At 37.0% G+C, this 16292-nt stretch overlaps 1 protein-coding gene across 1 annotated transcript in view; it reads left to right on the top strand.

Annotated features, from left to right (window-relative positions):
* The window catches only part of LOC101849802, a 48957-nt gene that overhangs the window by 1233 nt on the left and 31432 nt on the right, over positions 1-16292 (top strand). The window contains exon 2 of the mRNA XM_005110839.3: positions 10718-10957. Within this exon, the coding sequence (XP_005110896.1) occupies positions 10823-10957 (135 nt within the window). The 5' untranslated portion in view covers positions 10718-10822. The remainder of the gene's footprint in view (positions 1-10717; positions 10958-16292) is intronic.

The following is a 16292-nucleotide window of genomic DNA, read 5'->3' on the forward strand; positions in this document are numbered from 1 at the left end:
CCCCCTCCATATAAAATTAGGTCAAGGGGGCTAGCCCCCCTGAAACCCCCATACTCTTGACTCTTGGGGCCCAAACCGGTGAATAATAATTGGGGGTGGGAACTGCTGAAAAAGGGCCATTGTTTGCTTAAATTTTGATTTTTTCCTCAATGATTACCTGACAATTCAGGGTTTCTGGAGTTCAGCTTCGGACTTAAACTAAGTTAAACGAACGAAACTACAAAATCGTGGGAATTTGTTGTAGGCCTACCAACCTCTGTACTAATTGTTCCTTAAAAGTAAAGGGCGTTTATATTGAAGTAGGTACATTTTTACTTTCACTCCCACACAGTGATGCACTACTTCTGGGGTCAAACTTTCCTACTGTTTGCTGCAGATCACACATAATAAAACCACTCAAACTGTTGCAAATCAATTATTTTCAAGAAAATTTAAAATCTGTAAAATATCAAATTATGGGTTAAAACAGGGGAATGCACCCTGTAAGCACCCAGATTTTCTTTTACTCCCGGGGGGCAGGCCCACCAGGAACCCCCGATTGGTCCAAAGCATGTGTCTATCTCAATTATAGGAACAATCAAATATTTCAACAACTATTAATTTGCGACGGAAATGAAATAGATATTTGAGATCTAGTGTTCAGTGCATCAATATTTAGTAGAAAATGGACAACTGGTACTAAGTGTGAGACGGGAGGGTAGGCCTTTAAAAAAAAATACCTTGAAGGAGGCCTTTTAGTCACCACATGCAATAGAATAGGCTGTAGGCCCTTTGCCTTCACATTCACTGTTCACGGTCACACCACATGGACCCAAACACAGGCATAGTCTACAGACATTTTGGCACTTTTTCTGTAGTTCCCACCCCTCTTATTTTGGCCTATTTTATTCAAAATTAGCAGAATTGAGCTGGATTTAGTATTTTTTAGTTGTAGATCTAGGTAAAAATACTAGATCTTGTTCAAGGTTATCGATATAATAATTAAATATATATATCAAAATTACATAATTAAACACTACGTCTGGGAAATAGACTGTCGTCCAAACTGTCACCATTGTTGTTTTGGTCGGAAGTGGGAGTAAACTTGGCCAACCATTCTTTGATGATAACAAATAGGCCTATTGCCAAGTTGGAAAGTAAACCATTTTCCATGCCATTTAATTACTGTTACAAAGAAGCGTAAGTAGTTTTCATTCGTGTATTTGTATAGATCTAGTATTAAAGGAGATTCATAGTTGAAACCTCTTCAAATATTCGATCTAGGCCAATATCAGTACAGTTTTAGCTCGATTTATTCCTTTTTAACAGGAAAATAGGGGAATAATAATTGAGGGGGGGTGGGGGTGGGAATGACCGAAAAAGCACCGACATTTTTACTACTTTGGCGTCAAAACCTTGGACTTAGATAGCCCTAACTATAAAAACTGTTCTATAATTATCTGTTAAAAAATATTAACTGCAACAATTGTTCTATATATGCAAGTAGATCTAGTAAGTGCGAGTATATAATATAATTATAATTTTTTATATTGAAAGTGTAGGCTATAGATCTACAAGTCATGTGTGTCTGTTTGTGTGATGAATTGTTTGACTGACTGTTTTTTCTGGTAGTTTTCATTTTCAAGTTTCGCGAAATCACCCCCCCCCCCCCCCTCCTTCCACACACACACACACACACACACACACACACACACACACACACACCTCAAGTTCAAGACCTATACCTAAGGCTGAGTGTTCAGCAGGCTTAATGTCCAGTGCCCATTGGGGGAATTGACAAATCGATCCGCGATCGCCTGTTTCGCGGCCTGAAAACAAACGCGTGTTGTTTTTTAGGCTGCGAGTCAGGCGATCGGCTTTTGTGCCACGATGGTCGCTCTGCGCCCTCATGTGGCAAGCTCTGCTTACACAACCGAACCAAATGTGTCAATGGGCACCCATCAGTACGCAACTTGACTAGGCTATATAGGCTGTTCATCTAAAAAAGAAAATGTTTTTTTAGAATAACTTTGGATACAAAATTTCAGTATTATTATTATATCCCAAATTTTAACACTGAACTCTTTAGTTAATTTGTCTTACCAATTAGGTCAGCAGGGTTGGGTTGATTTAAATCAGGTCGATTTAAATCAGTTGATTTTTTCAATTTAAATCAACTTGATTGTTTAAATAAAAATCAGTGATTTAAATCACTTTAAAGAAATTTATTTTTATTCAGTTTTTACATTTAAACATTCAGAATTTTTTTCCTGGTTTTATAAAACAGATATAAGGTTTAGTAGACTATGATCTTGCTTAAAAGCTGCTTTCCCCGCTGTCACTGCAAAATAATACAGTAGGTATTCAATTTACTTTATTTTCATAATTGAAATCACAGTTGGGTTGATTTAAATCGGGTCGATTTAAATCAGTTAATTTTTTTTATTTAGATCAACTTGATTTTTAAAATAAAAATCAGTGATTTAATCAGTAGTCAATTTACTTTTATTTCATAATATAATTGAAATTAGCATTAAAATTTTTAAAAGACAAACACAAGCACGCACACACACACACACACACACACACACACACACACACACACACACACACACACACACACACACACACACACACACACACACACACACACACACACACACACACACACACACACACACACTCACGCACACACACACACTCACACACAGACTAAGGAAACGTCTAGATTTATTAACTAACTGTAAATATAATAATTTATTGAATGTCAGATCAAATCAGTTGTTACTAATGAGAATAAAAACATTAACAAATAAATCACAAAAGTGACAATGTAACAAAAATAATAATTCTGATATTATTGCAAGGAACAAAATGGCAACTGAAGGAATTGTGAAAGTAAATCACTTTCATACAATTTTAACAGTATTACAATAACCAACAATTTAGATTATTTATGTTGAAATTACCCATTGAGTTGTTTGAGGTTGAAGGTTTTGAAAAGAAACACGTAATACAGTATTCAATTTACTTTTTTTTCATAATTGAAATTAGCATTTTCTTTTTCTTTTAGACAAACACAAGCGCGCGCACACACATACTGTAATAAAATGCAAGTTTAACTATGTATAATTACCCCCCCCCCCCCCCCACCCCTCCCCTCTTCCTTTTAGACTGACATTTTCTTCATTTTTGTCTGTAGCCATGAATAATTCACTGATATAGCAGATTAAGGCTTTCTTTTGCTGTTGCTTAAATTAATCATTAGTTAAAATAAATTAAGACAATGCATTTTGCACTAAAAGAACATACTTTTAGCCACTAAAAATCCCAAACTGTCGACATAAAAATAAAAAAAATTTCGATTTAAATAAAAACAATCTGATTTAGATTTTAAAAATCGATTTTTAAAATTTTTATTAAAAAATTTTTTAAAGTCACTTACCCTGTAGGTCAGGAATAACGGGGATAATCTATTTTTTACCCCAATGATTAGTGTCTTACTCCTGCACCCATGCTAAGCCCCTTACAGCTACCCCCTACCCCAACTCTGAGCCCTAACCCTTAATTAAAGAAAGTGTCAATGTGTCACGACGTGGTAGAATCAGGTGCTCATCAATTTTTGGTCATGTTTTGTCATTGATATCATCTTAACTCTTTGAAGCTGCACCCACTTTCCCTTTCTCGATACCCTATGGCGCACTTTTTTGCCCTTTTTTACCACGTCACCGTTTTTTTCCTATCAACTGTACAAAAATCACACACATACACCACTAAAAAGTACAGTTTCTCTATTTGTCTCTAAACTAATCAATCGTACATTCTCACAATACCAGTTTTACCTTTATCAAGGCTGCAAGATCACTATAGTTGCCCTCAAAAGCAAACAAAAATTTGACAGGACTTTGGGGTCAGGTAAAACTACCCACCACTGGTACAGATTCATCATCTCTGTCATCTGAACTTTCTTCTTTTCACTCTAAATGTAACTCCTCATCTCTGCGATCATCCATAAACACTTCCAAAGTTTCTTCAGTCCGCATCAAAGCACGTCGCCTGGAGCTCGCTATTTTGGATAGAAACTGCTTTCCAATGATATATATGTATATGGGTTGCCTTAGACCGCAAGTTTAGCAAATAAACACGTTTAAAATGGTCAGACTTGGATTATCTGCTGACACGGTGACAATGATAGGTTCCCCTGTCAGCGGATTATCCGCTGATGTGAAAAAAAACTCATCTATCTTGAAAAAACTTTAAAAGAAGTGGAGAAACTTGGGATTGAAGTAGTTCAGGGGCACCTAGTTTCAGTGGTTGAACTAGTGACAAAATGGCCACCAAAGTTTGAAGACTATTATTGCTTGATTGTCCTTGGCAACTAAATATTAAAAATTTGTGTCCCTGTAGTCCACGTTTTTCAGTAAAATTAAAATCCACACAGTAATGTGATTTTAAAGGACTTGAAGGATTATGAGCCAAAAAAAAAAAGGGTACGTAGGCATCAATGCCATAGAAATACTTTAATAAAAAGTTATGCCTACAAAATAGGTGAAAATATTTATTAGGACTTAACTTAATGACCAGGGTTGGTGATTTTTTGGATAAAAATAAAAAAAATCGATTTTTAAAATTTAAATCAGATTTTTTAAATTTAAATCAGATTTTTTTTATTAAAAAAAAAATGTCGACACAGTTTGGGATTTTTGGTGTTTAAAAGTATGTTCTTTTAGTGCAAAATGCATTGTCTTTATTTTAACTAATGATCAATTTAAACAACTGCAAATTTAGAAAGCCTTAATCTGCTATCAGTGAATTATGGCTACAGACAAAAAATGAAGAAAATGTCAGTTAAAAGGAAGGGGGGGTAATTATGCATAGATAAACTTGCATCTTATTTTTATTACAGTGTGTGTGTGAGCACGCACTTGTGTTTGTCTCAAAAGAAAAAGAAAATGCTAATTTCAATTATGAAAAAAAAGTAAATTGAATACTGTATTATTTTACTACTTACAGTGACGGGGGTGAAGAACAATTTTAAGCAATTTTAGTCTACTAAACCTTATATCTGTTTTATAAAACCCAGGAAAGGAATTCTGAATGTTTAAAGATGTAAAAACAGAAAACATTTTTTAATAAAGTGATTTAAATCACTGAATTTTATTTTTAAAATCAAGTTGATTTAAATTTTTAAAAATCAACTGATTTAAATCGACCCTATTTAAATCAACCCAACCCTGGTTTTCAATTATGAAAAAAAAGTAAATTGAGAACTGTATTATTTTACAGTGACAGGGGGGAAAGCAGACTTTTAAGCATGATTATATTAGTCTACTAAACCTTATATCCGTTTAAAATAAAACCAAGGAATGGAATTCTGAAAGTATAAATATGAAAAAACTGAATACATTTTTTTGAAAAGTGATTTAAATCACTGATTTTTATTTTTAAAATCAAATTGATTAAAATTTTTAAAAAATCAACTGATTTAAATCAACCCAGCTCTGGTTTCAATTATGGAAAAAAAAGTAAATTGAATACTGTATTATTTTACAGTGAAAGGGGGGAAATCAGACTTTTAAGCATGATTATATTAGTCTACTGAACCTTATATCTGTTTTATGAAACCAAGGAAAGGAATTCTGAATGTTGAAATGTGTAAAAACCGAATAAAAATTATTTTTAAAAAAAGTGATTTAAATCACTGATTTTTATTTAAAAAATCAAGTTGATTTAAATAAAAAAAATCAACTGATTTAAATCAACCCAACCCTGTTAATGACCCAACTAAAAATATTTGCTTGTAATGTCTTTCTTTCCGAGTTCATGAAGATCCCAGAGATCCTATGTTTTACTCGTAAAAACGACCAGACAGTGCACTGGTGTGGAAGTTAAACCCATATCATACCAGTATAAAAAAACTCCCGCTTTCACCATCTTTGTTCTTTTTTTTTTACCCTCTGGCGACAGTGGATTCCTTGCCCTTTTTCTCCCACTTTCTTATTCTCCCCCCCCCCACTCACTCACAAGCCCAATTTTGCGCCTGTTCTCCTCTGTCTTTGTTGACACTCTCCTATGCAAGATTCACCTGTGAGCCAATGTACGCACACACATTCCAGCACACACTCAGAGTCAAAAGCACCTGTGCACATGATAGAACTCATTGCTTGAATCAAGGGAGCAAATGAAGGGCTGAGTGAGAGAGAGTTTCTTTCGCTCTAGTTGTTTAATTAGTGCTCAAGTGACCAGTAATATAAAGGACTCCTAAAACCAAAATGTGAATGGTTTGATCCAGTGGTTTCTGAGACATATAAGTCTGCATGCCAGGTTGGAAGTTGGTAGTGGGGTCGGTATTCCAGGATTTGATTGTTTGAATTTAATTTGTACCCTCCCTGAAATGACATCTGCAAAATATGTCCAAATACCATTTCTCTTTTAATTTAACCAAGGTACTTAAATATGTTTGAGTGCATTTTTTTTTATCATGGCACTCCAAAGGGTATAATACAATAAATTTTAGTTGTCGATGGATAGGAGAAGGGGTGCTATTTAGTGATTTTTTTCCCTGCAAAACCTGATTCAAAGCATGGGGCAATTTAGGTTCTTATGCTCTGTAATTTTTTCCAAATACTATTGAAAACAGTGTTGTCCGCCAGAAGTGTAAAATTCTCCTTTGACTGAAAGTTTCTCACTGTTTGCTCCAGAACCATAATATTATTATCATCATCACTAGGGAGGAAATAAAACTTTCATCGCCCCGCTGTATAGCCCCTTTTGAATTTTCCTTATAGTGAGCATCTCAAGAGTTCTTTCTCAACAAAACGGAAGCATCTCAATCACCTTAGTTTTTATTCTTTTAAAATTAGTTTTAAGGGATCCTTGTGTTTCAGTCCATTTTGGGGTGGTTTATAGTGTTTATTTTATTATGCATATTTTCAATCTTTATCGAATCCTTTTGTCCTCATCAGATACTAAAAAATAAATAAGACTAAAAATTCTCCTTATATTAGCTTTTTTTTTTTTTTTTTTAAATTAAAAAGTTTTGTCATTTTAGCCTTTTTCTTTTTCGGGAATCGCATTAAAAGGTACTTGACTACTTCTACACATTATTATCTGACATATCAAAATAGGTGTAGCCCTTATTAGATAAACATTAATAGAGGCCATGACTAAAGCATACATTTATCCAAATGCATGCCCCTTTTTATCTAGTCATTTGATGTACAGTTTCCTAATTTTTATGCTTTTATGTGTTGCTTTCCTCTCTGCATCTTGTCTGATTTGAAAGGATGCATTCTGTTGAGTGCTTAATCATTAATAGTCCATCTTCAAGAGATATTACCAATGGGTGGCTACATCCACGTGGGAAAACTTTTGTGAGGCATGGTGGTGAAATTAAGCGCTCGTCAAAATTATAATGAATGAAATCAAAGATACTAGCATTTTTCCACCGGTTTGGTAATTTTTATCAAATTTTTGTTTTTGGCTCAAAACATTTTACGTCCATTTGCATTTTTTGGGGGGGGGGGATTTTTAAAAAAGTAACGTTGATTAAAGGCATAAAAAGGTACATTTTCAAATCCTAAGGACTTTCAAGCTAAAGAAATCCAAAGCTTTGGTGGCTATTTTCTAGTTAATTTTACCTCTGAAACCAGGCAACCCCACCTTCTTGAATCTTTGTCGGTGGCCTAGTGGTTAGACTCTCGGACTCGCCATCGTAAGGTCGTGGGTTCGAATCTCGTCAAGGGCCTGACGTTGTTGTGTCCTTGGGAAAGGCACTTTACACGAATTTTCCTCACTTCACCCAGGTAGGAATGGGTACCCGGCTATAGACAGCGAAAGATCTTGTCAGTTTGTTAGTGTTTGAGCGCTTAATCAGCTGCTTGCACTGTATGCTTCCCGGGAAGCTGAGAATGTTTCGGAGTGTTCTATGGTCTGCTGGGGTAATAATATAGTGTAATGCGCATAGAGCCTGCTGTTGAGCGGGGATATGCGCTATACAAATGCTATCTATTATCTATTATTATGAAATATCTAGAAGACTTTTGTTCAAAATAGATGGGTAATTTTTCATCGAAAGATAGAAAAATGAACAAGCTGTAAGATGATATCAATGACTCCACATGCCTAAAAAGGGACGAACACCTGGTTTCACTAGACTGCACTTCGATGCATTTGTTTTACCAGTTTTGTTTCAAGTTCAAGTGTTCAATTGCTTGTGTTGTTAATTGCTACATGTAGAAACTTATTGTTAATGTTGTCCCTGGATAATTATTTCAACTCTTTACTACTGTTACAACATTGGATTATTAATTATGCTGAATTTTAGCCGTTCTCTGGTTCCACGTGGTTTTGTTTTACCCCATACTACTCTATTGATATCAGCATTCCAGGTGTAAAGTTTCAAGATTTCAATCCCCAAGCGGATACTATCAACGATTGTTTTTTGTGCTCTGCGGCGAGGCCAGATTGCTGCACACTCAGAATCAGAATGGAATAATCAGATATTTCTCGTTGATTAATTTCCAGTGTGCTGATTCCTCAGGCTTGAGCTGATTCAGCCCTAAAAGAACAGGATTGTTATGAATTTCTTGCGTTTCAATTATTTAGGTGTGAGCGTTGTTGTCATGACGGTCGTAATAATTGATTTATGGCACGCCACCTAGAGCAGAGAACAATTAAATTAAAAGAAGGAAAATAATAGATGAAGAGTATACCCAGCAGTGGGCAAAGTAATTTTAATTAAGATGATTTATTCAACAACAAATTAATGAAAAAGGTGGGAAAAGAGGAAGGCTGGAGGGGGGGGGGGAGGGAGTTTTGTGTGGTGGAAGGAATGATTTGATTTGCTTTAATTTACTACTGCTGTTAGGACCTTATGGCGGTATAATTTAGTTTGTTTGTTTTGTTTTTTTAGATACACCAAGGTCCTCGCACAGCACTCACAAAGTACGTGCTCCTGTTCCAAATGTTGTTATCTCTAACGTAAACAGTGATAAATATGTCAGTTTAATGCTAGCTGTATGCCTGCCTGAAAGCTGGCTTAAAAATCCCTCCCCAAATACAAATCCGTCGTTGGACGTGTGTCCTTCTTATCTATATAATATGTATATACATGTATTTTAACAGTAGATATGTTTGTGAGACTTCAAACTTTAGAGAGACTGAGGTTTAAAAAAATACTTATTCATTTATTAATTTATGGGGAGGGGGTGGGTATCGTTTTTTTTAGTTTAGTTTTGTTCGCTTAAGGTATTTTGTAGGGAAGGGAGGGATGAAACTGTAAGCAAATATCGGTAAAAACCTCTTGAAGGTCCTGAAAACAGAATGTGCTACCTTTTTATTATTTTTTTGCAACCAATGAAAGGAAAATTACCATTGCTGCTATGTAGGCTTACAGATTGCTGTACCTGGCATTTACAGTGTTTTTTTGTTTGTTTTGTTTTTGTTGGAGGGGAGTTGTTTGGGTTTTTTATGGGGGGAGGGGGGTTGTTGTTGCTATTGTCGTTGTTTGTTGTTTGTTTAAAAAAATTTTTTTTTTTATATCAAGTATGTATTCACAATATGATTTTGTACGGATTTGGGCGGGGTATCCAGTCCCCTTGTTGTTTTCCATTTTTTTCATTTCATTGTTCCCTGCTGTATAATTGTATTGATAGTTAAGACAGACATGCGCCTGGAGGTGATCAATCTCGCTAAACTATTGCCTTTGGGCTCTTTTATTAACTGTCTCACTGACATATGGGAGAAACCGTCAAAGTACCCGCCAGTTTTTTTTGTTTTTTTCTTCAGTGATTTGCAGTTGAGCAGGGGGGTTTTGGTGACTTGATTTATCCGATTTCTCCTTTTATTATGGTAGGGCTAGCTTGTTTCTTGTCTTTGTACCTCTCAATGTTGATTTTTTGCCTCCAGTGACAGGAAATATCTTTTAGTCGTGTCTCGTATACCACTCTGAAACTCTCGAGGAAATTTGGGAACTGGATTGGTGTTTTGCGTATATAAAATACTTTTTCTAATTTTGTAGGCAGTGCTATAACTGATCACAGTGCCAGCCAGCCCTGTCCCCCGTCGTGGTCTCTTTTCTCTGACTCCACCCCCCCCCCCCCCGGTCTGTCTGTCTGTCTGTCTGTCTGTCTGTCTAAATAAATAATGATGATAATTAAAAAGTTAGGATTTATAACATAAATGAATAGATAAACCCCGTAAAAATAATGACATAATTTTTTAGAGCCGTTTAGCGAAAGTGCATTATGGACCGCGTAGATTTCATCGCCCGCTTGTCCAGACCACCGCCTCTCCTTTCCCACTGTCCCTGGCCTCTCTTTCCACCCGTTTCTCTCACGTTACCTTAGAATGACCTCGCGTTATCAGTTGGTGACGTCATCGTATCGCGTCAACTGGCTTGCGGCTCTCGAGGAGTCGATGTGCTTGGAGCCGCCGGTGCCGTTTGGAACAACAGACGCGCGCGCGCGTCGTGTGTGTGTGTGTGTGTGTGTGTGTGTGTGTGTGTGTGTGTGTGTGTGTGTCGTATACGTCTAGGTGTGTGTGTGTGCTTGCGTGCGCGCTTGTGTGTGTGTGTGTGTGCGCGTGCATTTCCTTTTTACTCAAAGCATGTACAAGCTAAATAAGCCAATTGCTGTCAAATCAAAATCTTGTCTCCACCATGCATCAAAGCTACAATCTGTCGCACTAAAAATGTGTAACCTTGGTCTGTATAGTATTTATTTTGTTACCCCTCCAGGGATCGATGAAATACGGACAGTGGATGCAGTAATCGGGATATCCTGTCTCCGTATGTGAACCCCCGGCGACCAGCGCGTCACTTGACAGTTCCGTGGTACCAGCTATGGCGCGATGTCCCGTACATGGAGCGCTTCTGCTGGTTCTCTGCATCTCGGGTCTTGTGAGCTATGTGGCTGGAGGCCCGTGTTCCAGTTTCTTCAAAGCTTTCACCATTGACAATGATGACACTGAATCAGAGGTATTGTATGACTTGTTGTTGTTGTTTCCCTTCTTTGAAAACGGAACTTTTTCTCTCATTAAAACTTTTTATGATGAAACTCTGATTTAATTAATTGATTTGTCTGTACTGTCAGAATTTCAATTGTTCAATTTTAAAAAAAATAATGAAGCTTTGATTTTTGTTTTTAGTTTTGTTTTGCTTTGTTTTGCGCCCCCCCCCCCCCCCCCCCCTATTTTTATGCGTTTACTTATCATTATTTCAAAGGTGATATTTTTAAGAACATTCCCACCCCCTGAGGCGGTGCCACTGACTGAAGTGTCTTTAGGCCATTCCCAAAGGGGGGGGATTTTTCATTCATGCACAGGAAAAATTTAAATGGGGGGGATTATTAATTGCCCCGTCCAAAATGTGCCTGATCTACAACAGGGAACTGCTGCTTTTACTTTCCCAATCCTTACTATTGTCATTTTCCTCTACTTCTCCTCTGTATGTTTGTCACACTCTTGTGACCTACTATTTCCGGGGTGCCTTGATAGTCGAAGCAGACTTTGTGCTGTTGAAGCTAGAGAGGTGAGCAGAGTAAGTCTGATTCCCTGTAAGGACTTCTCTGTTGGCATCCACCCCTTGGCGCTCATATGACCTTATGCAGTTGCGAGCGCCGTAAAATTTCTACTAATACTAATACTATAACGTTCCATCAAAGGAAAGATCTGTTTTCTTCCTCAAAGAAATGACCAACAATATTGTAATAGGAGGATTTTTGTAGACTATCGGCTCAAATTTCTGTGTACTTGTATAGTTTTATAGGGATCTGTGCTGTGGCCAAGTGGCTGTTTGTGACATAAACACTTTTATGTATAGTGCGTGACTTTGTTAAATTTTATCGATCTTATTTTAGTAATTTCTGTGCGGACTCATATTGGTACGTTCATTCACCTTGACATTTGATAAGATTTTACCCCCTTTCTTTTTCGAAATATCCATACCCCTACATTTTGGGAATTGACTACAATTTTGATATACTTCCAGTTTGTGAATTTGAGAGCATACTTGCAGTACTTTACGTTTTTTTACTCTCGGTACCTCCATGTAAAAATTAAGAAATGTGCTGCAAGCCAAAATAATTCAGTCTTAGAAGTCGGCATGTCTACTGCCTAGATGCTGAATTTGCGCCATTGCAGTAGCTGGTCTACTTAATAGATGCTGGTGGTAATCCTTTGAAGGAAAGAAGTTTCTCACCTATTCAGAATTCAGTCCAATTTTTCATGGGAATTAATTTTCATTCTTTTCTGAAAATTGGATAGGAAATACATGCTTGAAGCTTGAAAACTACTTTTTTAGAAAAATGATGAAAATGCTAATGTTTGCTTATTTTCTACAAGAACATGCTGCAACGAAGTAGGGAATAGACCGATGTCTTTTAAGATTGAATGGAAATGTTTATGGGTATATAACTTAGTATGTATGTGTTACAGAACATTTTTCTTTACCCTTTTACCCATTTTGAAAGTTCTTGGGTCTTAACTACTTTCCTTACATATAGTCTGTTCTAATTAAAGACCTCAGGTTTTGTTTGAAATTATCAATTGTCATACGGCTGCTTTAACCTCTCTCGTTCTTGTGTGTGGATGGTTGGCGGGTGCTCTGGTGTGGGCTGCTCCTTATTTCCTATCGAACATTGGTCTTTTTTTATCTCTCCTCCTTCGTTTATGTTACTCTCATGTAACATCTCTAATCTTCCGCGTTCATATGACCTATTTGTGTTGCAAGTGCCGTAAATCTCGTACTAAGGCTAAATCTCGTTCTTGTCCTTAATCTTTTCTTTTCGGTCGCTTTTTATGTGTCTGTACGTGTGTGTGTGTGTGTGTGTGTGTGTGTGTGTGTGTGTGTATGTGCGTGTGTGTGTGTGTGTGTGTGTGTGTGTGTGTGTGTGTGTGTGTGTGTGTGTGTGTGTGTGTGTGTGCGTGTGTGTGTGTAGAAGTGCCGTCGTTTCTGCTAGCTTTCCCTTTAACAGAGCATACGACCTTGTGCAAATGCTATGCTTGCTGATTATACGTTAAGTGTCGTGGCAGAGGAAACGGAGTTTCAATTTGGTTTGTAGACCGACCTGTAGTGTGTAGCTTGTGCACTGAGAAAATAGGCCATTCCACGGAAAGTGAACGCTACAGTTACACACGTAACGCGGAGCTGGTTACCTGCTGTGAAAAAAAAAAAAGTTTTAAACATTTGCTAGACATCGTTGTGAAATCAGACGCTCGTTGATATAGTGAAATCGAAGAAACCGACATTTTCCCGCTCGTTTGATCATTTTTAATCAAATTCCTGGTTTTTGCCTAACACCTTTTATGTTCATTTCAAAACTCATTTCTCTGTGGATTTTACTGAAAAGTATTGATTCACTGCACAACAAAAGGTAAATCGTAAGTTTCCAGGGTCTCTCAAGCTTACCAAATCTCCAAATTTGGGCTGCTGTTTTCTCGTTAATTTTACCTCTGAAACAAGGCGACCTCAAACTCCTTCAATCGCAAATATCTAGATTTTCATTCAAGATGCACAGGTGTTTTTTTTCTTCTAGATCAAGACAAATGCACAAGCTTTAAGATGATGCCAATAACTCCATGCCCAAAAATGACTAGCGCCTGATTCTACAGCGTCGTGACACATTTGACTTTGCTGAAGCCCATTTCCCCCCCTAGTTTGTTAGAGGCAACCTCCTTGAAGATTTTAACTTGTAACATGCTTTAGGTTAAGCGATAGATTGGTTGGTGGTTGGCGGAGGCACTCTGGTGTGGTCTCTTTTCCTTAAATTTACTTATTCTTGTAAACGTCTCTAATCTTCGGCACTTATAGTTATATGACCTAATTGTGTTTCAAATTCCGTAAACTCTTTACTAATACGAAAAAGACCCCCCCCCAACCCCCCCAAAAAAACAAAAAAAACAACAACAAACAAACAGCAACAAAAAAACCCCGAAAAAAAATGAAAGAGAAGAAAAAAGAAAACCCGATAGGTATCCAAGACACTTTGGTCATGTATTTAAAAGTAAAAGTACATGTACGTGTAATTCAGTATTGTGACACAGGTCACATGGAATTGCCCAAATGCCACGTCGTTGCGCTGCGAGGGACGGGGTAGTATGAGCAAAGATACTTGGGTAGGCCTAGGAGTAAGAGGAGGTTGAACACTGTACTGTACTGTCGCAGGGTGCACAGCCAGGCAAGAAGGAATAATGAATGTTTGCGTTGGGTCGGACAGCACGCACTGAAGAAAGAAAACAGTGGGTGTTTGCTTTTAGGGTCAAGAACTGGTGAACAGTGTGTGACTACATTCTATCCTTTTTTTTTGTCATTTCGTGCTTGCATGCATGGCTACTGTGGGCTTTACTGTAAGATTTAATCACGCTAGTGTAGGGTATATATATATATATATATTTGTTTATATACATAGTGTGTAATATATATTATATAATATATTTATGTGTAATATAGATATATTATATAAAATACATAATATACTTTTATAAAAAATTTATATAATGTTTGTTTATATATTGTGTATATGTTTGTTTGTGTGTGTGTATATATATGTATGTATCACCCCTCAAAAAGAAAAAAAGAAAGAACATCCGCTTGGCATGAATTTTACAAAAAATGTGGAAAGATGTGTTAAGGGCGGGGGGGGGGGGGGGGGGGGCTAACATGATGCCTAAGGTGACTGGGGTTGTGAGCTGAATTCTTACATTATCTGTTGTTGCTTTTGGTCTTATATTAAACGTCGCACTGAGTACTGGGAACAATGTAGGTGTTCTTGTTCGCTTATCCTGATGTTCTATATGCATTTTTTTTAAAAATCGCTGTTGACGATATGGCATTTGTTTGTTTGTTTGTTTGTTTTGGAGGGGTTTTTTTGGGGGGGGGGGTTTGGGGGGGGGGCTTAAGTTATTTGGTAAATGGTCGTTAAAGTAACTATTTTATCCATTGGTTCTATCGCTATTTATTCTATTAAACTACATGTATAATAATACATGCACATGCAATAACAGTAATAATAATACTTGCAATTATATAGCGCATGTTCCATGCTCCAACTATTGCATTGTGGTCCTACTTCTTAACTTTCCCTTCTGAAGTTTCTGTCTGTCTTACTTTTTCCCAGCACTAAATGATCATTATTGTGTCGATGTGCTTCTCTTCACTCAAACAAACAAGCAAACACCAACTATTGCACAGAACTCTCCCCCCCCCCCTCCTCCTTAAAAAAAATTGTGGTGTCACTCACACGCTCCATCTCACACGTTGATGCAATCTTTTCTCCGTAGAATGTTCAATGCCTTCTGTGCAGCCCCCCCCCCCCCCCCCAAACCACCACCACGTTCGTGTCGTGTCTGCCTGTTGATGGATTTGCTGTTCTGTATTCCCAGTCACAGAATTCTACACTCAGTGAGTGTAGAATTCTGTGTTCCCAGTACACTCTACCAAAAGCGACCATCAGATCATTGCACATTACGTCCGAACTCAAATAAATTCGACCTTGACCAAAATCAAAGTGGCTCGTCAAATCGGTCGTATTATGTCTTAATGATAGCTTTTGGCACGACCATGAAGGAAAATCGGGCTGGCCTCGACTCGAACCAATTTATCCGGTCGCAAGTGTGCGCTGGGTATAAATATACCAACGATCATAGAAGTATATTATAATTATGTAAAACAACACGCTTAATTAAGTTTACAGATGACTCTGCTATTATTGGATTAATAAACCTTGATGAAAAAGAGTATTTCGAAGAAATATGTAGGTTTTTTAAATGGTGCCATTCAGATTTTCTAAAAGTGAACCTCTCAAAAACAAAGGAAATGATTTTTTATTTTAGAAGAGAAAAACCAACAATCCCACCATTCGTAATTGAACAAGAAACAATTGAAATCACTGATCCATACAAATATCTTGGTCTTACAATCGACAACAAATTTACATGGCAAAACCACGTAAACAATATCGTTACTTAAATTTACTTATTCTTGTAAACGTCTCTAATCTTCTAGAGCCTGCTGTTGAGCGGGGATATGCGCTATACAAATGCTATCTATTATCTATTATTATGAAATATCTAGAAGACTTTTGTTCAAAATAGATGGGTAATTTTTCATCGAAAGATAGACAAATGCACAAGCTTTAAGATGATGCCAATAACTCCACATGCCCAAAAAGGGACGAACACCTGGTTTCACTAGACTGCACTTCGATGCATTTGTTTTACCAGTTTTGTTTCAAGTTCAAGTGTTCAATTGCTTGTGTTGTTAATTGCTACATGTAGAAACTTATTGTTAATGTTGTCCCTGGATAATTATTTCA

The sequence above is a fragment of the Aplysia californica genome, unplaced genomic scaffold, assembly GCF_000002075.1.
Source record: "Aplysia californica isolate F4 #8 unplaced genomic scaffold, AplCal3.0 scaffold00953, whole genome shotgun sequence".
Taxonomy (NCBI): Eukaryota; Metazoa; Mollusca; class Gastropoda; order Aplysiida; family Aplysiidae; genus Aplysia; species Aplysia californica.